The 23,649-nt window shown below is 46.0% G+C and overlaps 2 protein-coding genes and 1 long non-coding RNA gene across 16 annotated transcripts in view; 1 reads left to right on the top strand and 2 right to left on the bottom strand.

Moving 5' to 3' along the window:
* The window catches only part of LOC306645663 (bone morphogenetic protein 8A-like), a 35,601-nt gene extending 22,376 nt beyond the window's left edge, over window positions 1-13,225 (bottom strand). For both annotated transcript variants that reach the window (XM_079113607.1, XM_079113608.1), the window contains exon 1: window positions 11,995-13,225. In XM_079113607.1, coding sequence (XP_078969733.1) covers window positions 11,995-12,325 — 331 coding nt within the window. In that variant the 5' untranslated portion in view covers window positions 12,326-13,225. The remainder of the gene's footprint in view (window positions 1-11,994) is intronic.
* Window positions 13,226-13,260: 35 nt separating this feature from the next.
* On the top strand, window positions 13,261-17,342 carry LOC306645855. The gene is made up of 2 exons (XR_013759745.1): window positions 13,261-13,723; window positions 15,569-17,342. It is a non-coding gene; the product is annotated as an uncharacterized lncRNA (long non-coding RNA).
* MACF1 (microtubule actin crosslinking factor 1) overlaps window positions 17,196-23,649 on the bottom strand; it is a 342,663-nt gene continuing 336,209 nt past the window's right edge. For 7 of the 13 annotated variants that reach the window (XM_079112955.1, XM_079112956.1, XM_079112957.1 and 4 more), the window contains 3 exons: window positions 22,619-22,830; window positions 19,031-19,160; window positions 17,196-17,766 (listed from right to left, as the gene is read on the bottom strand). In XM_079112955.1, coding sequence (XP_078969081.1) covers window positions 17,510-17,766; window positions 19,031-19,160; window positions 22,619-22,830 — 599 coding nt within the window. In that variant the 3' untranslated portion in view covers window positions 17,196-17,509. Of the gene's footprint in view, window positions 17,767-19,030; window positions 19,161-21,976; window positions 22,088-22,618; window positions 22,831-23,649 lie in introns of all 13 variants that reach the window. The other 6 variants (XM_079112948.1, XM_079112960.1, XM_079112953.1 and 3 more) reach the window with 1 other exon arrangement.

Below are 23,649 nucleotides of genomic sequence, written 5' to 3'. Positions count from 1 at the left end.
GGGTGCCCTCTACCCAGTCACTGTCCTGGATTCCAACCATCTAAGATATGTCCTGCCAGGACTCCTCTCTCCAAGGTGGACCAGTAAGGGACCATTGATGTTTGGAGCAAGGTTTCTGAATAGCAAATTATTTCCCCCATTTGCAAAATCTGAGGCAGGAATTGCTAATTTCAGGAGTCCCATAATTTCACTTTGGGGATGTGGGAAAAGATTCCTAATTCTGTTTTCCTTCTCATCATTCTGAAGTTTTCATTAAGATCAATGACTTTCCCATTCATTTTTCCTGGTCACATCCAGGAGTATTAATCACTTACTGAACACATTTGGAAGCTGAGCATATTGTATGCAAGTCACTATGTAGGCATAGGAATCACTGCGGTCAAAAGACAGACCCTTCCACCCAGGAAGTTAGATAAAAACCAAGTAAACCAACAAGATCAGTGTATGTGATAAGTACCACGGAGGACATAAAGAAAGGGTGTGATTGGAAATAACACAGAGAGTATATGGAGGACCATTTTATTTATGTTTTCAGCTTTATTTTGAAATAATTTTAGATTATTTAGATTTCAAGAAAAGTTGCAAGAATAGTACAGAAATTTCTTATATATTCTTCTCCTAATGATCACATCTTTTTTTGTTTGTTTGTTATTTGGGATTAAACCCAGGGGTGCTTAACCACTGAGCCACATCCACAGCCCTTTTTGTTTTTTATTTTGAGACCGGCCCTCTCTAAGTTGCTGAGGCCAGCCTTGAACTTACAATCTTCTTGCCTTAGCCTCCTGAGTCACTGGGATAACAGGTCTCCACCACCATACCTGGCTATAATTGTATATTTTAAATAGAGAGATAAGCAACAAACTAATAAACCAATTAAAAATATTGACCTTTTGGGGGAAGAAGGGAACAGGAACAGTGTAGGAGATGGAGATGGTCGGCTCTGAATGTTCCTTGTTTTGTAGATTTTGTAAAGATTTCATATAAGTATGAAACAAAATCAATTCAAAATACAAGAATAAAGAGCAAAATACAAAGTAAAGCAAATGAACTCACTGGGTTTTGAGTTGGTAGCTTGACCACACATTGAAGAATTATTTTAAGTGATTTAAAAACAGAATTTGGAGTGGGGCCCAATGACCCACACCTATAATCCCAGTGGCTCAGAAGGCTGAGACAGGGAGGATCTCAAGTTTGAGGCCAGTCTCAGCAATTTAGCAAGGTCCTAAGCAACTTAGTGAGACTCTAAGCAACTTAGGGAGACCCTGTCTCAAAATAAAAAAATAAAAAGAATTGGTGATGTAGCTCAGTGATAAAGCACCCCTGGGTTAAATGCCCAGTATCATAAATCAATAAATAAATAAATCCAGTTATTTGATTGTATATCCATTCCTAGTAGAGTAGCTTAAGAACAAAATAAACTAAATATAAATCTTAAATTGTTTCAATAATCACATTACTGCAATGATGTTATTCTTTAGCTTCTATATGTGTATTATATTTTGCATATATAATTACAGGATAAAGCAAACCATTATTATGTCAATGTTGTTAGGATCGATCAAATTATTCAATATAAAAGAAGATAGATAAAAATATAAGACCTAAGAATTTAAATAAAAGCCTATAATTCTAAATTTGAATTAAAAATATCAGTTTGAGTTCATTTTTTTAAAATATATATTTTTGGTTGCGGATGAACCTTTATTTTTATTTATTTATTTTTATGTGGTGCTGAGAATCGAACCCCGTGCCTCACACATGCTAGGCAAGCACTCTATCTACCACTGAGCCACAACCCCAGCCCTCATGATTTTTTTCTTCTTCTTACAGAATATGTACGAGGCTGAGGCAGGAGGACTCCAAGTTCAAAGTCAGCCTCAGTAACTTATTGAGGCCCTAAGTAATTTAGCAAGACCTTGCCTCAAAATACAAAATAAGAAAGGCTGGAGGCCTGGGGAGATAGCTCAGTTGGTAGAGTGCTTGCCTTGTAAGCACAAGGCCCTTTGTTCAATCCCCAGCACCACCAAAAAAAAAAGAAGGGCTGGAGATGTGGCTCAGAGGTTAAGCACCTCTGGGTTCAATCCCCAGGACCCACAAAATAGATAAATAAGAGTACTAAAGCCAACATTAAGGGGCTTCATAATGACCAAAGAACGGACAACTGGAGTATGGAAAATACACAGAAACATGTATGTTAATATCTGCAAGTTCATCATCAAACTTTATTCACCTTCGGACAGTTTCCTTGGCTTTGGCTCTGCTGACATTTTGGGCCAGACACTCTTTGTTACGGCCAGCATCCTGTGTCTTGTAGGATGTTTAGCAAGATCCTGACCGCTGCCCATTAGATGTTAACAGAACTCCCTTCCCCTCCTTAGTTGTAACAACCAAAAATTATTCCAGATATTGCTCAATATTCCCAGGAAAGCAAAATCATTCTTGGTCAAGAACTACTGGCTTTGGATAATGCTGGTGATTCATTCATTATTTTATAACCTGGTCCTGGAAGTCTCTATTAGGAAAAGCAAGCAGTGGATGAAGAAATAGAGGAAGAGGATCCAAGCAGGGACCCGAGATGCAAAGGCCCTTTGTGTGTTTGAGAAACATCAAGGAGGCTGTGGTGGCTGGAATCTAGTGGTCAGGGACCGAAGTGTACAAAAGGAGTGTGGAGTGACAGGCCAGGCCAGTTCATCTGTAAGAAATTCTGTACATCAGCCTCAAAGAACTCAGCCCGCAATTCAAAGAAGTCCTGTTGGGCTGGGGAGATAGCTCAGTTGGTAGAGTGCTTGCCTCGCAAGCACAAGGCCCTGGGTTCGAATCCCTAGCACCACAAAAAAAAAAAAAAAAAAAAAAAAAAAAAGTCCCGTAACCTAGGAAGAATATTATAAAGTTCAATTGCTGCTGATGTTAAAGTTCATGACCCTGGAAGGTGAGCTAGATGCCACTTGGGTCACAAAGCAACTATAGTTTCCAGCAACCACAGGGAATCCTTTCCAAAAAATTTTAACTGGTGCATTAGGGTTGTACACAATGGTGAGATTTATTGTTACATAGTCTTACATGTGCACAGTGTAATAATGTAACTCGACCAATATCACCCCCATCCCTTCCCCCTCCCTGCCTTTCACCTCCTGGTCCCTTTCCTCTACTGATCTCCCTCTGATTTTCATGAGATCCCTTCCCACGCTCACCACCTTTCTTTTCTCTCTCTCTCTCTCTCTAGCTTCACACATATGAGAGAAAACAAAACTCTTAACCTTCTGAGTTTGGCTTATTTTGCTTACCAAATGGCCTCTAGTTCCATCCATTTTCCTGCAAATAACATAATTTCACTTTTCTTTCCTTTTTTTTAATATATTTTTATTGTAAACAAATGGGACACATGTTGTTTCTGTTTGTACATGAGTAACAGCACACCATTTGCATTTTCATGCATTTACATAGGGTAATGGTGTTTGATTCATTCTGTTATTTTTTCCTCCCCCCCACCCTCCCACCCCTCTTTTCCCTCTATACAGTCCCTCCTTCCTCCATTCTTGCCCCCCTCCCACCCCCCATTATGTGTCATCATCCGCTTATCAGTGAGACCATTCCTCTTTTGGATTTTTGAGGTTGGCTTATCTCACTTAACATGATATTCTCCAATTTCATCCATTTGCCTGCAAATGTCTTAATTTTATTATTCTTTATAGCTGAGTAATATTCCATTGTATATATATACCACAATTTCTTTATTCATTCATCAATTGAAGGACATCTAGGTTGGTTCCACAATCTGGCTATTGTGATTTAAGCCGCTATGAACATTGATGTGGCTGTATCTCTGTAGTATACTGATTTTAAGTCCTTTGGGTATAGGCCGAGGAGTAGGATAGCTGGATCAAATGGTGGTTCCATTCCAAGCTTTCTGAGGAATCTCCACACTGCTTTCCAGAGTGGCTGCACTAATTTGCAGCCCCACCAGCAATGTATGAGTGTACCTTTTTCCCCACATCCTCACCAACACCTAATGTTGCTTGTGTTCTTGATAATCACCATTCTAATTGGGGTGAGATGGAATCTTAGGGTAGTTTTGATTTGCATTTCTCTTATTACTAGAAATGTTGAACATTTTTTCATATATCTGTTGATTGCTTGTAGATCTTCTTCAGTGAAGTGTCTATTCATTTCCTTACCCCATTTGTTAATTGGATTATTTGTATTCTTTGTGTAGAGTTTTTTTAATTCTTTATATATTCTGGAAATTAGTGCTTTATCTGAAATTTGAGTGGCAAAGATTTTCTCCTACTCTGTAGGTTCTCTCTTCGCATTGCTGATAGTTTCCTTTTCTGAGAGAAAGCTTTTTAGTTTGAATCTATCCTAGTTATTGATTCTTGCTTTTATTTCTTGTGCTATGGGAATCCTGTTAAGGAAGTCTGATCCTAAGCCAACATGTTGAAGATTTGGACCTACTTTTTCTTCTATAAGATGAAGGGTCTCTGGTCTGATTCCGAGGTCCTTGATCCATTTTGACTTGATTTTTGTGCAGGGTGAGAGATAGGGGTTTAGTTTTATTCTGCTGCAAATGGATTTCCAGTTTTCCCAGCACCATTTGTTGAAGATGCTTTCTTTTCTCCATTGCATATTTTTGGCACCTTTGTCTAGTATGAGAAAAATGTATTTATTTGGGTTTGTGTCCATGTCCTCTATTCTGTACCATTGATCTACCTGTCTATATTGGTACCAATACCATGCCGTTTTTGTTATTATTGCTTTGTAGTAGAGTTGAAGTTCTGAGCTCCATTATGTGTATACACCACATCACATTTTCTTTAGCCATTCATCCATTGATAGGCACCTAGGCTGGTTCCATAGTTTGTCTATTGTGAATTGAAACACAGGGAGTCTTGACAGCCAGCTCCTAGAGACACATAGGCTGGAGGGACATGGATTGAGAGCTAGGGACAGATACTGCAACCTTCTACAAATCTCTACATGGGGAAATAAAGAGGTTCTTTCTGAACTGCACTACTGTAGCTTTGAGAAAATAAATAATCACAGAACCCTCAGCTGCCTACAGTCTGATCAAACCACCTCCAGATCTCATGCTTCCAGGAAAGGCCCACTGAGGGCAGCAGGCAGCCTCCCTGGCACAGCACTGTCCACATTCTGCCTGTCCACTCTAGGGCCCTGTGCCCACCACTCACAGGATGGACTTCCAGATGCCAAAACCCGTGTCCCTCTGCCTGACACCAACAAAGCATGGGCTAGCTTTGTTTCCTGGACAAAATTAGACTCACCCAGGTGACCTGTCTTGTTTCTCAACATAAGTCAGATTCAAAAGACAGCCTCCTCCTCCTCCAGCTCAGTGAAGCTGTCAGGAGGACCATTTTCTGATGGGCCCGTCAGCCTCCCCTCCAATCCTTCCAGCCTTGGAGGCCCACGGAGGAGCCTAGGCTTAGCTGTGTGCTCCAGGTCCTCCCTGAGCTGGCCCCGCTGTCTGTCTGCTATGGCCTCTGGTGCCTTCTGCCTGTGGGCACCTCCCCCCAGACATCCCTTGCAGGCCACCCTCTCCTGGGCTGTCTCTTCCTACAATGTCTAAAGGCTACTTTGCTCTCAGTCCCACTAAGGAGCCTCCTCTGACCCTTCACAGACCCCAATATTGCTTTGCCTTCTTTTCCCTGTGCCAGAGTTCATGTCCCTGGCTTAGCTGCCCCGCAGGATGGTGGGCTCTTTGAGGTCAACGGCTGAACATGAGGGAGGGACATGGGAGGCTTCCAGCAGCCTGCTCATTGGGCCCCCTGAGTTCCAGGGGCCTAAAGAGGAAGCGCCTGCCTGTTCTTCCCTAGGGCTGCTTGTTGTCTCTAGGACGGTGGCTCAGGGTCCAGCACTCACAGTCTCTTGGGCTGGGGCACAGTTGCTGATCTGAGGGTGACTTCCACATGGCAGCATGTCTTCGTCAGAGGTCACTGATGTTTTCATGTTGCTGTGGGACTTGTCTCCTCTCCGAGCCAGCCTGGCCCCTGAGGGTAGGGATGGGCTCCCTGGGGCCCTGAAGGCAGACAGGCTAGGCCTGTCTAGCTAGTCCTGCTGGTAACAAAGGCTGCAGGAGCCCCACTTCAGATCTAAGAAAAGACCCTGGTCTCCACAGCCCCTGCAGGCTGGAAGAGCCATGGAACTGATGACCTATTGATTTTGCATCCTGAGGGGGTTTCTCCCACCAGAAACCTCGGCACTGTGGAGAAGAGGTTCTTTCTGAGGTATTTTCAGCCGGGTCTCACTACTGACTTTCTTCAAGAGCTGTTTCCATAAATGACTCTGTACACATAATTACTGATCCAGTCCTCAGATGGCTTCAGACCCCAAATTAAAAGGGAACACCCGCACAGGACACCACATCAAGCCTGCCAAGGTCAAAAATAGTTCTGAAGAGTTCGGAGCAAGAGTTAGGACGCACGATTCCGCCAGTTGAAACCCAGGAAAGAACTGAACTGTGGGAATTTTCCAGAAAGACTTGGTCCAGTGGCACATCCCCTCTTGCCTGTGGAGAAGAGGCTTCTGTGAGGAGGTGGGCCGGGTGTTCCTCCCCACCCTATGACTCACTCCTGGAGGAACCCTCAGTGGGCAGTGGGTAGGCACATTCTTTGATCAGAGCTGGGAAGGCCTGCAGGGCAACCCTGGAGAGGTGGGGAAACTGAGGCCCAGGAAGGGCAGAGATTTTGTGGAGGTCACATGAGAGGCTAGGGACACATAATGTGGACTTTCAGACTTGGAGTCAATGTGAAGTGAGTGGCCCTGGAGTTAAGGTGGTGATATTGAGATGTGGGAGGTTTTACCTGTCAACTAGGTCCTTCTGTCAACATGTGTCCCTAGAATGCCTGCTGAAAACACCTTCCTGCAGGCAGGGCCCAGTGGAACTCGGGGTCCCAGGAGAGGGAGATGCTGCACCCATTTGAACACCACCGTGACAGGGAGGGCTGGCTTCACTCTGTCCCCACCTGGCCCAGACTCCTTCACTGGCTCTGGATGCTCCCACTCCCTGCTGCACTCCTGTTTCCTTCGAGTCTGCCGGTCTGCCCGAGCACCTGCCACGCAGGAGTTGGGGTACATGGGGGAGAGTTAAGATTTTTCAGATTTGTTCAGGGTTTCCCAAAGGCCAGAAGAAAGAGGGGTTAGATGTGCCCCTGAATCATACAGGCAGAGAGAGACCAGGATTCTAAGAGAAATGGACACAATGAAGGATGGGATTTCTATCACTAAAGGAGTCTGTCTGTCCAGGATGGAGTTGGTGCTGGGGACAGTGAGATTTATGGAAACTCTGGTCTACTCCCTTTTAAAAGAGGGGTAGAATTTTGACAACCAGAAATGGAGGCAAGTATATTCTGTGCAGAGGGTATAAAATGAGCAAGAGTATAGAGATAGGATGGAGTTCATTAAGTTCCTGCCATGTGTCAGGTGTCCAGTTGGTCACAATGCACATAAACTTTGTACTGCACAAACCTGGGAGTTTGGCTTTGCTTCCTGCATCTTAAAAGTATGGAAACTGAGGTTAAGAGACTCTAGGCAACCTCTCTAGCATCTCAGAAGCTCCCAAGTGGCTCTCTCAGGATTAGAGTTCAGGTTTAATATATCCATAGAAAGATGTGTACAAGAATGTTCAGGGCTGTGGAATCAGCTTAGTGGTAGAGCACTTGCCTAATGCACACAAAGTTCTGAGGTCATCTTCAGCATCGCACACACACACACAAACACACAATATTCAGAGTTGCTTTATTTGTAATAAACAAAAACTGAAAACCACTAAAATGTCCATTAATCAGGCTGGGGTTGTGGCTCAGTGGTAGTGCATTCGCCTAGCGTGTGTGAGACTCTGGGTTCGATCCTCAGCACCGCATAAAAATCATAGAATAAAGGCATTGTGTCCATCTACAACTAAAAAATATTTTTGAAAATGTCCATTAATAAAAACAAATCAAGCCAGGCACTGTGGTGTAATACAGGGAGTTAAGGCTGAGGGAGGAGGATTGCAAGTTGGAGGCCAGCCTGGGCAACTCAGGGAGACCCTGTCTCAAAGTAAAATATGAAAGGGGCTGGGATGTAGCTCAGTAGTTGAACACTCCTGGGTTCAATCTCTAGTACAGAGAGAGAGAGAGAGAGAGAGAGAGAGAGAGAAAGAGAGAGAGAGAGAGAGAACGAGAATAAATTAATAAGGACAAAGTGGTCTATTCATGCAATACAATTCCGTGATAAAACAAAAACTACAGAAATGACAAGAGTGACTCTTAAAAAATTCTGTCTAGTGCCAGACTCACTAGACACAAGATCATCCATCATATGATTCCATTTATATGAAGTTTATAAAATGGGCCAAATGAATCTATGGTGATAGAAATCAGAAAGTAGTTGCTTGGGAGACTGGTTGATAGGAATGAGATTCCCAGAGGAGACACGGATATTCTTTTGCTCTGTATGGTCTAAAGTTTATATAGTGAGTATGCTTTACTTCTATAAATCTCAGAACAACAAAGACATTTTAAAAACAGAATTCTCAGTTTAGAACCCACATTCATATTTTGTCCAATTAAGCAGCATTCACTGCATTTGAAGATGGGCCAGGCCCCAGGATGTGGAGGCATGGAGATGACCTTCTATGTGGCCTTGGGAAAATCACCTAAAATCTCTCTCTCTCTCCCTCCCTCCCTCCCTCCCTCCCTCCTTCCCTCTCCCTCTCTCTGTTGGTACTGAGGATCTAAACTAACCCAGGGGCACTTTATTTTTTGAGACAGGTCTCACTAAGTTGCTAAGGCTGGCTTCGAACTTGAGATCCTCCTATCTCAACCTCATGAGTCACTGGAATTACAGTCATGTGCTGCTGCACTTGACTCTAATCTCTTTTAAAAACCAATTGTGACAGCAATTGTAAGATGCAAATGTTGAAAGGGATGTGGAGGTTCTGGGCATGTGCACATCACTGCATAGCATCTCACACAACCTTTGACAGCCTCATAAAATGAGCAACTCCATTTTACAGTGGAGGAAACTGAGACTTGAACAGGTGAACAAGAAAGCCCTGATCACATTGAGAGTAGGTGTCTGAGTCAGGATGCAAATTCTGTCTGTCAACACCTAAGTCAGAATTTCTTGATCCAGTCCTGATACCTTGCTATTGCTCAGGGAAGGGGAGGGTCAGTCTAGCACACCTGACAATTATCTATGTGGCTCATGCATTTATTATTTGTCTCTCCCACTAGAAGGTCAGCATAGTTATATCCCTAGCAACTAGAATTGGGCCTGACATATTACAGGTACTAATAACTCTTTGTTGAATGAATGAGTGAATGGGAAAAGTGAAAAATTCCCTAGTATAGAATCAAAGGCTGGCACAGTGGCACACACCTGTAATCCCAGTGGCTCAGGAAGCTGAGGCAGGAGGATTCAAAGTTCAAAACCAACTTCAGCAATTTAGCAAAGCCCTAAGTAACTCAGCGAGATCCTATCTCTAAATAAAATATAAAAAAGGGAAGTGGAGGTGGTTAAGTGCCCCGAGTTCAATCCCTAATACCCCCCCCCAAAAAAAAAAAAAAAAAAAGAAGAAGGACCAAAGGAAGAGACCTGATCCCCATGGGGAGAAGCATCATCCTTCAAGGTCACAGGGCAGGTCTCACCCAAGGCCCAAATTTTCACTCAGCCCTGATTCTCCCAGATCCAACCTCAGTTCATCACCACCCCTGTCCCTGGCAGCTGGGACCACAGGAATAAGTTAGTCTGGTTCAGGGAAGGGTCAGAACAGAAGTGCAGATGGCGCCATCAGTCTCACCTAGACTACTGCCTGCTAGTGCTCTTTGTCCCTCAGTGTCTCTGTCTGGAACACAGGCACCTGCCTCTCCACTCACGCAGGGTGGGGAAGGATTCTGGAAGAAGGAGCAGAGTTGGTCCTTCCTCTCTCCCTCCCTCCATCCCTCCTCCCTCCGGAGAGGCCAGGCAGGCCTGAAGGGCTCAAGCCTGGCGGTGGGGCAGAGCTGTGAGAAGGTTCCTCTAACACAGAGCCCCAGGATCAGGGCTGGGAGGCGCCTCATTTTTCCAGCATCACCACTGCAGACTGGAGGAGAAAGCAGAGGTACAGATAACGGAAGGGACGCCGGGACGCGGATGCAGACACGCAGGAACTAGGGCAGGCCAGGTGGTGGTACAAGAGCCTCGGCGCTCCCCTGCCTGAGCACAGGGAGACCAGGGACAGGATCCCTCTGCTCCACACAGTAACAGTCCCATTCCTTCATCCTGACCCAGGGGAGTTAAGGGTCTACGGGCAGAGCTGGGAAGACAAGTGGAGCAGGGCCACCAGCTCTGACCACAGTCCTGACGCCCAACACAGGGCCTGCAAATCATGTGGGGCTTCCCAAGGCACTTGCTCTTCAGGGGGCCTGAGCTTTGGCGGAGACCGTCATAAGACCTCAGCTCTAGGTCTCACAGGCTGCCATCAACAGCCGGGGACCTGGAAGGACTGGCCTCACTTCCTGGGGCCAGATGAGGCTGTCAGGAGAGGTGGAGCTGGAGGAAGCAGTGGGGAGCTGGGTGTGCCCGTCAGCACCACAGCAACTCTGCTATTAGACCCCACCGTGGTTCTGGGGCCCAGCCTTTGGGGTTGGGTCTGGGCCTCCAACACAGAAGGAATCCTGGTTCGTGTCTAATCCCCACATACAGCCTTGGTAATTACCAGTTAAAACTACTCTAGCTGAGAGAGTTCTAGAGTGCGGCGAGTGCATCAGAATAAAGAAGGCCCTTCTGAGGGTGCCACCCACAGCCAAGGCTGCACAAAGACCTGCTTGTTAATCCCAAACAGTGTTGGAGGCCCAGATCCCAATGGAGGACATGCAGAGATGAGGTAGGAAGAAGATGGGATTTGGAATCCACAGCCCTGACAATCTAAGCTTGTCCTGGCTGGGCCATAGAAGCTGCCTATCCTAGGGGTACCCTTGCCTCTTTGGGCCCCTCTGTCCTCCCTGGGTGGTGGGGATGTAGGCCACGGTGGTTCACAGGTTGCTGGAAGCACTGGCAGTGATGCTGTGTGTGGAGGGGGCTGGCAGCCATGGCAAGGGTCCTGTCCCTGCTCTCACCCCATCAGCTGGTCCCCAGACCTCGTCTGCTGCCTGTCCCAGCTCAGACCCCTGCCTGTCACTAGACACAGACGGGAGGCAAAGTGGCTGGAGGACATGACCAACAGTAAATACTCATGACTCTACATTCAAGAGTAGTGGGGGGAAATGTCTTTGAGAGCTTTAGAACTCAGACTCAGTTTAGAGAGATTTCTGCAGACAGGAAGAGCCACGCTTTTTCTGGGGGAAAGAAGAGGGTCTAAGCTGCTCCTTGGGTCATTCACAGGCCTGGACACTCACTCCCTGCCAGGCCACAGCCCAGGTCCCAGAGCTGCCTGTCCACTCCTTCCCCAGCCCCTCCCTGACAGCACACTCCACCCACAGGCTCAGTGCTGCACATGGAGGTGTGTGGACTCAGGCTCGTGGGTCAGCTCTGGTCACTTTGATGATGACCACGGGTTTTCACGCTGAACTTTGTCCCTCTCCTTAGTACTGACTGCCCTTTTCACAGTGACAGCATCACTGCCTCGGTTTACTCACCAGTCTTCTAAGGACCCAACAGTCTTCCTGGTGCCACCCAACATCACTTGGTGGGTCCCAACATCACCAGATTCCTAAGCCTGGGTGTGGTTGGAGACAGGGTGAATGAATTCTCCTGGAAGTCCACATCTTCCCTGCTCCTGTCCACCTCTCATCTCAGGGAACCTGGGCCACCCCTAGACTTTCCATTTCCTGACCACTGCCCCACAGGTCCTGTCCACTGATCCCTGACTTCCTGTTCGGGGCAGGTTCTGGCACTGTCCAAGGATGCGCGCACTCTCCTGCTGCCCAATTCACTCCCAGAGCAGCCAGTCTGAGGACACTGTCACTTCCTCCTCGACATCCAGGGTTCCTGACGCCATCAGGCGCCTCCCACACTCACCCATGTTGACGAAGCTCATTACCAGGTCGGCGTGGCCCAGGTGCGGGTCGGGGGACCCACCGTACTCGTCGTTGTCGCTGACCATGGAGTGGTAGAGGTCCAGCATGAAGAGCGGGGCCGATGCTGGCAGCCGGGCAGCGGCGGGTGGTGCGCGTCGCCTGGGTGGCCCGGGCAAACCGAGCACCGCTAGAATCTCACGCTGCATGTCTCGGTGCTCGGGAGCGCCCAGCCGACCCTGAGGACAGCCGTGCAGGGCGTGCGGGCCGGGGCTACCTCCCAGCGCGCACAGCGCCAGGCCCAGGAGCCAGAGCGGTCGGGGGCTCGCGGCCATCGCGGGCCGGTCGGGGCGCTCAGCAGGCGCGCATCCGCTTCGCGGCACGGCCGGGGGAACGCCCAGCCGGCGAGCAGCGGGCTGAGCTCCGAGGTCCGCGAGACACAGCGGGCGTCTCCTGAGCTCACAGCGAAATCCCTAGATCTCCCTACTCGCAGCAACTGCCTGGACTTCGGGAAGTGGGGAAGCGACCGCCGCTGCCACGGGGCAGAAGATACAGCAGAGACTGGGATTGCAGGCTAATCGTCTGTTGCCGCCGGGCTAGCCAGCTGACGACGTAGCGGGCACGGGCAGCGGGCGAGCTCGGTGGCGATCCCGGCCGGCAGACCTGCTAGTTACGGTGTAGCTGCAGAGCCGTCCGTGCAGCTCTTCAGCCCGGCCTCCTCCGCGAGACTGACCAATGGGGACACAGAGGCGGGGACAAGGCGCAGAACCGGTCCCCAGCAAGAGTCTGGGTTGCTGCTGGAGTTTGAGGGTGGTAGCAACTCCAGGTGCAGCCCTGGGTTCGGGGTGGGTGGGCTGGACAAGAGTTCCAAAGCTCGGGCGTCAACGTCGATAGGGCTGTCCTGGGCTTCCCACCCAACCGATGGCAAGCAATGCAGGGCCTTGACTCGGAAGAACCCTGGGTCTGGGCGCAGTCTCGGGAAAGCAGGAACCTGCGCTCCCGCGGGGCGTGTCCCTCAGCGTCCAGCAGGGGCAGGGATCCCAAGTCCCGTCCGGCCAGCCGTGAGACCCGCAGCCACGCCTTAGTGCTTGGTAGATGTTACCGGGCCCTACTCGCGCCTCCAGGTACCATCTGGGGGACATCAGCCGGGCAACCATGCCCCGAAGGTGGGGCACGTTACTCTGCCAAAAGCGGCCGGCCCGGGGTCCCAGCTAACACAGCTCCACACCGTCTCTGGACGTCCCCGCGGTTCTCAAATGTGCGCTGCTGTGGAGACCTCCAACGCGTGCCCAGTGGACTCTCCCCACGCGCCCACCCACCAGGCTCTCGCGTGCGCACTGCCTACCCTACTGCTGATCCTACCGCTTGCTACAGATGCTAACCCACCTTTTGCCTCCAGCCCCGCCAAGGCATTATGGGGTCTTCCCGGGATACCCGGGTACACCCTTTGCTCATCTTCCCAATTGTCATGGCTCCTAACAGCTTTCAAGAGAAGGGTCCTCACCGAAACGCCCCCATTGACTCAGCCCCTTCCTGCCACCTGCCTTCCCCAGCGGCTTTCTCATCACATTGATTCTTCCCGCGTAATCACTGATTGATGATGTGGGAAGGGACACCAAGACTGAACTCCAAAGGCTCCGCTGGACAAGAAATGTCAGTGGGAGGGAAGTGCTCCAGTAGAGGGAATGGCCTGTGTCAAGACCCTTAGATTCCAGGGAGCAGCATAATGGCAGGTAACAAGCTTGTCTCCTGCCAGGCATGTTGAGTGTGTCTGTACCATTCTGTAATGTTCACACGTTAAGAAGTGCACACTATTGAGACTCTTTTTAGCTGATGAGGAAGTTGAGGCACACAGAGGGCAAGGGACGTCCCCCAGCTGATACAACAGTGGAGCTAGCCCCGGGCAGGTGGGCACCTGAAGTTCAGCAGTTCATTGGAGCCCAAAGAGCAAGGCTCCTCCGGAAGCAGGATGGACCACAAAGTGCCTTGCAGGGAGTGACATGAGAATCTTGGGCATCTAGTAATTATTGTGTCTCCCATGTGAATTCAAAATTAAAATTCCAAATAAAGGTATAATGCCTACCCAAACCACATATTGATGGGATAACTTGGAGGTTTTAAATATCAACTTTTTTTTTCTTGCTATGTTGCCCAGGGTGCTCTCAATCCTGTCTCCACTAAAATTTTAATGTAATCATTTGCTGGTGTCTTAAGCACATGTCTAGTTTTTTGATTACCCAACAAAAAATTTTTACACACTTGCTTGCAAGCCCCATAGAGACACTGAACTTTAACCAATGGAATGTGGAAATTATGGTTAATGTAACTGTGGAAACTGACCAATTTGAGGCCAGAGCCAGAATGCAGAGAATATTGATTGCAGGGAGTCTAAAATCAGGGTCTGAAGTTGGAGCAGGTACAGTGGTCTAGATAAAGAGGGCACCGGCAATGAGACTTTAATGGTGATGGGATGGAGAGGCAGAGGAGAAAGTTATTTGGGAGGCTGAATTCACAGGGTCTGGGGACAGAGGGAGAGAGCAGTCAAGGGGTTGTTCATGTCGGCTTGGTCAGGGGCTCTGAGTCTCCTGCTGACACCTGCTTCATTGTCTTCTCTGCACCCTGTGCATCCCCTGAAACCACATCACAGCATTTGGAGCCTCCAATGCAGCTGGTTATTGCCAGATAATGGTTTGTGCAATGCCGGGCTCCTGGCTAGACAGCAAGCAGCCCAGTGTTGGGCTGATTCTTAGGACAGAAACCATTCTTCTTGACTTATGGTGAGTGGAGAGAGCATTCAACAAATGTTAGCTGTTTTTCTGTAATTCTATTTCAAACCTTGTTCCGGTCTATTTTGCACATGGTCTCAAATACAGGTGCATGCTAAATGGAAATAACACTTTCTTTGGGTGCAACAACTGGCTGAACTTTGCTGGAAAGACTCAGGGAAAACCTGAATTCCTTGTTAAGAAAAACAAGTGATCACAGTCCAGACTCCTCTGGAAAGATTAAAGTCAAGCTTGTTCCAGCATACTCCTGTTTCCAGGGTGCCTAGAGGCAAAAGTCCATTTGGGTGAAAACACTGTCTTGCACAGTTCTGGCAGCTTGAAGAACCCTAAACGCTTCCTAGAGACCCAGCAGTTTGTACACTTCCTTAATTTGGATATTAGGCCTCAAACAACTTTGGTAAATATGTATTAATATTTTGCCAAATTCTTGTATCATAATGGGAATGTGGCCTGATGACCAAGAACATTGATGGTCTGAGTCTGGGCTCTTCCTTTCATGTTCTTCCAGCTTTTTCCTGTCATTAGAATTAGTTAATATTTGGTATATTCGCCTCATTGTAAATCCAACTGGAGGCTGGAGAGAAATGCCAGACTTCAATGAGTCAAGGATCAGGTTTAAGGTGCATTTCTGCCATTTACTCACTCTGTGATCCAGGGAAATCACTTTCTGACTCATTTTCCCCAAGGAGTTAATTTGGATGTATTTGAGACCATATCTCTGCCCAGTTCCCTATTTACACCTGTTCTGGCCCTTGTCTTCCAAAACATAAAGGTGATGTTTTCTTTCACTAGGTGGAGCTTGATGATCAGGGAAGCCACACCCTCTGGCCTGTCTACTGTGCGATGTTAGGAACTGATCATAGGATAACCAACCAGTGACAAGAACAGCTCAAGGGAATATTTCTTGAGATATGCGGAACTGGTATCACCTGTGACTAACGTCGGATATGTTGTTTGGCTGCAAACCTCCACCTGTGACAAAGCACCCACCAGTCTGCAATCACCCATCTCCTATATAAACTTGACCTGTCAGTTTCTGGGCAAGATGGCCTTTCAGAGTAAGAATCCCTGTCACTTTCAGATCAGTCAGCATGTCGCAAGTAAGTTCCTTCTCTTCCAGTGCCTTGCCTGTGGACTGATGGGCTTCCATCTTGTGGGGAGCAATGCAGGTCTTCTGGATGGAAAAAGGATGACCAATTTTGCTTCCACTTCTGAAATTCTACCATTTAAACAGAAACTTCATCATATTGTGGGAAACTGGTCCACAGTCTCAAGTCCCAGGATTTTGTAATTTCTAATGTACAAAACTTTCTTACATATTGCTATTTGTTTAATCATGGAAGTAGGGCAGATACTCTACATACTTGTATTAACAGTATCTTGTTTGTGGCCTTGTTAAACACAACAAAGATTAAACTATCAAGTTCTAAATCCATCAAGATACCCTGATTTGAATAATATATTTAAGTACCTACAACACTATAATATACTAGGGTAACACTTAAATGTAAGTAATGGTTGAGAATAAAATCAGGAATTACAAAACACTTGTTACTGCAAGCAATTTTAATACAAAATGTGTCTTGTTTTTAAACAGTTCATTGGTAGAGCTTCAGTTTCTGCCTCAATTATGACCAATTGAGATAATCACACAGCAACATGGTCGGAGCTGTAAGAGGAACAGCAGCTAAAAAAACAGGAGCCCCAGACTGCCCCTCTTTGTGGTTACTTGGTCAGTTGACTTTATTACGCACAAAAAAAGACAGAAGCAAACTGGACTGGTGAACAAGTGTGCTGGTGAACTCTGTTAAAGAATGAGCAAGTGTTTGTCTTAGGCCCACATTTTCAGAATAAGCTCGTGGAATTCATTCAGTTTGTGGGGAGTTGATCGACCATTTAAATAAATAGCAAAAAATGCAGATAAACAAATCTGTAATTCACAATGCCACCAAGGAGTCTCCCTCACCAAAGGTCTGGGTCCTGGCGAGTATAGGAGTAATTGGTGGCGAGGCTGATAATACAAATCAGTTTAAAAACCCCAATGTTCTGACGTTTTATGAACAGTTACATTTACCCCTGAATTCTAGCAGCTATGTGTCCTTTAAACACCCAGTACTGAGACAGTATTCCAAGACAGTATTGAAATGAACTCCTTTGCTGCATCCTGTGGAAATCCCACCTAGATGAGGATTCCTCTCTTCAGTTAACATCACACAACATTAAAACAATGGAAATGCAGGAGGTGCCCTCCCCTCAGTTCTTGCTAATTGAGGTGTTTTGTGATTTATAAAAAGAGTTCCTTAAACACTGCAGGATTCTTATTTTTTTTTAATATAATTTATCTTGCTGAGACAGCAAGTCAAATTTATAAAGAAGATGCATTTAGGAATAATCCTAAAAGATAAAGCAGGTTTACAACCCCTGCACCACGCGGAAACCCTAATTAGAGGCTTTTTTTTTTTAATACACATTTGCATCTTGACCTTTTCAATTGTTTTTCTCAAATATTTCTGGACCCCATCCATTACAGGGTTACCAGGAGGCAAATTTTATCTACATAAATATTCACATGAAAATAGTAACTTACAAAAGGAAAAAAATAATAAGGCAGCTTCATAACACAATTATTCTTTTACACTTTTAACAATATAACTTCTCCCATTCGGAATAAATATACACCCAATGTATGGAGAGGATTCAAAGAGGACAGTGGCATGGGGTGCTCGTACAGTGTTATCGCTTGGGACCAGGAGTCCTGGGGGAGGCAGTGCTGGTCTTCTTAGACATGGTCGGGATTTTGGAAGGTTTGGTTAGCCCTCTTCTGGAGTTGCCCTGGCCCCCTGCAGCACTGCTCTCTGAAGTGTCTGAACAAGCAGACTGCGTCTCTAAAAGGTCAAAGTCAGAGGCATCACTTCCTCTCCGGCTGCTGGCACGGCTCCCAGCTCGACTCCCAGCCCGACTCCCAGGGCGGCTGGCTGACTTCTTAGGGTCTGGAATTCAAGAATAAAGCAGAAGACTTAATAGAGAAGGCATGGGATGGAAGAACAAGTGACCAAAGGACAGGGTGCTAATCCTAATTCCATCTGATTGCTGTGTAGGCTTGGGCAAATCTTTGCCTTGCTAAACCCTGGTTATTTCATCTGTACAGCCCCCCAGCCTTTCCTTTTGTGAGTCTACTTAAGAAGCTGGCCTCCTGAGAGACCAAGGAGCTTCTGCCAGCTGGGCTGTCAGCTGCCATGCCCCTAAAGCGGAGTCAGGTAGGTCTGCTCTATCCTCAGCACAGACAGGTGAGCACCAAGGTAATAGAGATGGAGGTAAAGAATGGGAAGTAGAGAGCCAGGAAAGAAGCTAAATTTCCAGAAACAACATCAGCTAGTAAGCAGATGCAATCTTTCCCTGACTTTTTCACTTCACCAGTGGCCATAATAAATATAAGGTGTCGGTAAAGTTACCAGCAAATTGCCCAGCTATGGATTGGCCCTTTCTCTTTCACGTTCTCTTAACTGTGATCATTTCTGATCAAGAACAGGTGGCTCAGCCAGGTGCTCACACGCACCTGTTATCCCAGCAACTTGGGAGGCTGAGGCAGGAAGATCAAAAGTTAAAGGCCAGCCTCAGCAACTTAATGAGACCCTGTCTCAAAACAACAACAAATAAACCAAAATATTTGAGGGGAGATGGCAGTGGTGGGTGGGAAGAGAAGAATGAAGGAACTTTGGATGGTGTAGAGGAAAATGGGGCAGGAGGGGGTGGGAGAACGAAAGATAGTAGAACGAGGCAGACAGTATTACCCTATGTATATGTATGATTACATGAGTGGTGTGAATCTACATTGTGTACAACCATAGAAATGAAAAGTTGTACCCCATTTGTGTACAATGAATCAAAATGCGGTCTGTTAAATATAAAAATAATAATAATAAAAAAATCAAAATATCACCACCACAACAAAAAGCAAAAACCAAATACAAAATTCCCAAATGCGAGAAAACCTCAGGTGGGCCAGCTTTGAGTGTGGAAGCAACAGTTTTCAGAAGGCAAGGTTAGAGCTAGTTGGGGTTGGCAGGAAAAGTAGCAAAGCTCACTTTTAAACCTGCAGGTCTTTTCTTCCGGACATCACCCTGAGTGCTGTTCTCATCTCTAGCTTCTTGGGGAGCAGGGATCACTGCCAACAGGCTGCCACTTCCCTGTTCTAAGCCTGGCCAAGTGAACTCACCCCTTGCCTCGCACATGCTTCGTCGGTTAAGTACTTACCTGCCCGATTAGTTTTGGCACCTGTGGAAGCTGGGGAAGAACTATTGCTGGTATCACCAGCAAGGGACGTTCGACTAGAATGAAAAGTTGGTGTTGGTCGTTTCAACTTGCTGCCCGTTGATGGAATAACCTTAAAAAAATTTTAAAAGGTCATATTTACTTAGTGAAATCTTTGATAAAAGTTTAATTTCAAAAAGTGTATGTGGCCTTTTTATATCTGATCAACTGAAAAGCAAATTAAAAGTCCAGGAAAACAAAGATATATTTTGAAAGTGTCCTAAGGTCACAGATTTTGATGATTCCCAAAGGATTTTAAGATCTAATTTAAAATTTCAAAATGCCTTCTAATACCTTTTATTTTGCTGACAATTTTCAATAGAAATGGAAAAAGTCTTCAGATAGTAAGATTATCAAAGAAATACAGTAAATGAGAAATTCAAAAAATCCCATGAATCAATGTTTTGGGGCAAGAAATTCAAAATATTAAAAGAGATTCAAGTATTACCCAATTTCTATTACAATGTGCAGTAACCGCAGTCAAGATCTCTTAGTCTAATATGCTTGTTTGTAAATACAGACAAAATTACTTGACTTTGGGCCAAAATAGCTGAGAAAGACTATGATCAGACATGACTCTGAATGAGGATCCAGGAGACCTGGGTTTGCATCTGGGCTCTACGACTGATCCAAATGAACCAGCCAGTGTCTCTGCTTCTCCCTGGGAAATGAAGGGTAAATCCTGCCTCTCCTGCTTAACTTTACCACACTCCCTCTTGGTTAGTCCGTCCCAGCTACGCTGATCTCCTCACTGTTTGTCCAGTGGGCCAGGGAGGTCCCGAGTTTTGTTCCCTTGCTCTTTACTCTGCCTGGACTGTTGTTATACAATCTCCTACCGCAGCTCCTTTCTCTTAGGAGCTCTGCTGAGAGAGGCTGACCTTATCAGACAGGTCTTACCTCGGCACTCAGCCTGCAGCTGACACAGCCTGCAGTTCTGCTTCGGCAGTTTTGCACAGTACTATCACTGCCTGAGTACATACTTGCTTTTTGCTGCTTTCTCCATGGTAAAGCCTCACCTTCATAAAGGCAGGGACTTTGTTTTATTCATTTGTACATCTTTAGCACCTAAAACTGTCTGGCACAGAAGAGGAATTCAATAAAACCTTGTTGAAACAGGCACAGTGGTGCACGTCTGTAATCCCAGTGACTGGGAAGAGGAAGTCAAGTTCAAGACTGTCTCAGCAACTTAGAGGTCTTGTCTCAAAATAAGAAATAAAAAGGGCTGGGGATGGGGCTCAGTGGGAAAGCACTTCTGGGTTCAATTCCTACTACCAAAAACAAAACCAAAAACCTTGTTGAATGAATAAATGAAGTGTAGAAACATTCTCTAAACTGGGAGTTATATGTTGTTATTACTGTTACCAGTAACCAGTAGGTGCTATGTTTTCCATATCAATGTGTATATTTTAAAGACAGACAAAGTTAGGAGGATAAAGAATATATGAAACTGTTTTAAATTATCCACACCACAGCATGCTATTCTAATTTTAAAATCATTGGTATGAATTGTTTTCCAGGACCTTTAAGATGTTTACACAGATAGGAGAGAAAAGCAACCCACCTCACGGTATTGCTGTGTTTAATTTATAAAGGAAAGGCAAAAGCAACAGAAAGTGTTTAACACTCGAGCAGGAACTCTCCTGGCTCACGGGAGCAGGAGCACCAGTTTCAGCAGCCATCCTTCCCCAGCAAGCACTGCTGCCGGCAATCTCCAGCCCTGGAGAATCCAGGCTAGGGTTTTAAGTCAGGACATGGCCTGGCAACAGGACCTCAATGAGTAAAGAAAGCTGAAACCTCAAAACGAAATGAAAAGATTACACCTTAAGACAAGAGCCCACCTACCAGAACTGTAATGAGAATTTGCGTTTCATAACTATTTAACATTTTACAAGTTTTGAGATTTTCATGAAACTGGAGCCATTATGAAAGAGAAGCAGGATCAACAAATCAAGTCTTGGGGTTTTCACAGCACCAAGTTCCCAGATCATGTTCTAAACCAGAAAGATTTCTGAACTAGAGTTTTAGGTAGGAGCAGGATGAATCCCAAAGCAGTTCATTCACAGCTGCTGGCTTCTTGTGCCTTTCCAGTGTCTGGCTGAAGCTTTTTCTGACAAAAGGCAATACTGTGCTTTGAGGCACAAGAACCCAAAGTTTCCCTACAGGAGCCAGAATGCAAAAATGTACTGTGATCAGACAAAGCTGCTGGTCCCGGCTTTGTTTCTGAAACACTGCTCTTCTAAAACTCTTGAGGCATTTTAATGGCTGCACTTGAACATGCTTCATTGCTGGCAAGTGTTTTCAAATCAAGGTTACACAAACCTATTATACCAGGCCACGGAATTCAGAAGTTGAAATCTGAGTGCCAGAGCAGTGGTCACTGGTACCGTGCTTGCCTGAAGGAGACAGCATCCATGCCTTGGGCCAGTGTGGCAGTACCAACCACCCTGGGGAGGTGTCAGGGTGGGTGGTGCCAACCACTCTGCAGTTATAAGCAAAGATAGAATATTGGTCAACATGCACCATAGTTGAATTTCAAGTGTTCATAACTCGTCTGTGTATCTGACATTTGGAGACTCCAAGAGGCCTGATTATAAACAAAATGAATCAATGAATCAACAGAAATGACCACTATCCACCACCTTGAATAAATGTCATGCTGAAGACTGTTATGAATTTGATCTAGTTTTAGGCATCTCTTATTTATCTCCAATTTTGTTGAAGCGAGTTAGAAACCCCTGAAAACACTTAATCAGATGAATCAGCTGTGCCAGAAGCACACAAGGATGGAGGAGATGTGGGCTCGCATCAGGAAGAAGAGCTGGGCAGGTTCTCGAAATGAGCGAGGGCCTCATCTTGACCATCTTCCCACTCAGCAAAGCCATACTCTACCTCGGGGCTGGGCAGCTGGAGGTCAGGACAATGGCTGTCCCTGAGAGGGGTGCCAGCCTTACTGTTTACCAACCAAGGTTTGTCATAACAGCGAGAGAACTGAAGTGGAGTCTGTGAAATGAAAATCCAAAGGGAAGGAAGGGAACAATTCAAAGTGGAACAGAAAGGGGGTAAATTGGGAATAGAAAAAAAAAATTAAATAAATAGAAGACACTAAACTTCAAAGTAACAGAAAACAAAATAAAATGAGCATCAGTCCAACAGGACAAGAGGGACCAGGTAGAAAGGAAACAGCATTCTTTATACATAACCTATCTGAAGAGCAAACTTATCTGTTAGCTCAGCTGCACAGACAGTGCCTGAGTTTTCAAAACTAGGAATTCTGGGGGCTCAAATTCAAACTAGGAATGATAAAAAAGAAACCCTTCTGATGTAACTGGCCTGAATGTGTACTTCAGGGCCCACTATGAACACCTTAAAGACTGCATGTGTGTACTGCTAGGGCTGGGCATTCTAGGTAGAGCTGGTCTGTATGTTTCTGTGTTCCTCTTTTCCCTGAAGTCTTTCGGAGACTATCCTGAACAAGGAACACCTGCCAAGATGGGAATGGGGAAGGAGGCAGTAAGGGAGGTCAGCACATACCTTGGTCCCACTGGCGGGGGTGGCTGGAGAAGAGGGCATGGATGTACAGCTATGGTTACTTTGACTAGCACTTGAGCTGGAGCGGGTGGGAGAAGCTGCCCGGGAAGATGGTTTGGATCTTCGACCTCGTGATCGGAAAGGAGTCATTCCCTGGGATGCCCCCTCTGGTAGGATGAATTTCTCTCTAAGTTCGATGTTAGTTCTACCTCGTGCTAAAAAGGGGATAAACACACATACACACAATGACAGTTAATCCTAAAAGTACATGTTCAATTGTTGCACAGAAGTTTGACCCCATGATAATGGTTACCTAACTTCCAGGCTTCGTACCATCTGTGGGTTCTTTAAAAACAAAGCTATATCCATGACTTATTGGCTTTGTCATAATTCTGACCCACACCAGACACACAGACTAAAAATATCCTAGCTTATGATAATAAGAAAGTCTCTGTGTACAGAGTACCATCCTGTTATGCTGTCCGAGGTTTGCTTTGCACTGTCCCCTGGGGTAAGCATACTGAATTGCTCAAGGTGAGGCAGACACAACAGACCACAGGTCTCCAATGTTAATCAAAACCCCTTTTTCTCTCTCATAGGACATGTGTACTTTTTTGCTCAGCTTTTGCAGGATACATGGTAAAAATGTGAAAGAAAAACACATTAGTGAAATTGACATTGTCTAGACTCTTCTATTTGAATTCAGTCAATAACAATCCAAGAAAAAGGGGTCTAGGAACTCAGAACAATAAAAAAAATGACAACAGAATCATTAAGAAGTAAACATGTGGAAGGGTGAGAGAAAGATCATGACAAGACCATGCACAAAACTTGCCAGTGAGAAACTGTTAAGTCAAAAAATGAAAGCGGAAGAAGCTGAAGGCGCAAGCTGCAAGTAGGAGAGGAACATCAAGGTGGGAGACTCTGGAAGCAGTACTGAAGGCCAACAGGTCCTGTCTCATGGCTTTCTACAGCTGTAAGGCCAGAACTTAAAATATCATTCAGTCAGAAGATATCAGTATGCCCAATATAAA

The sequence above is a fragment of the Sciurus vulgaris genome, assembly GCF_902686455.1.
Source record: "Sciurus vulgaris genome assembly, chromosome: 1".
Classification (NCBI taxonomy): domain Eukaryota; kingdom Metazoa; phylum Chordata; class Mammalia; order Rodentia; family Sciuridae; genus Sciurus; species Sciurus vulgaris.
This window is presented reverse-complemented; position numbering and strand designations above follow the sequence as displayed.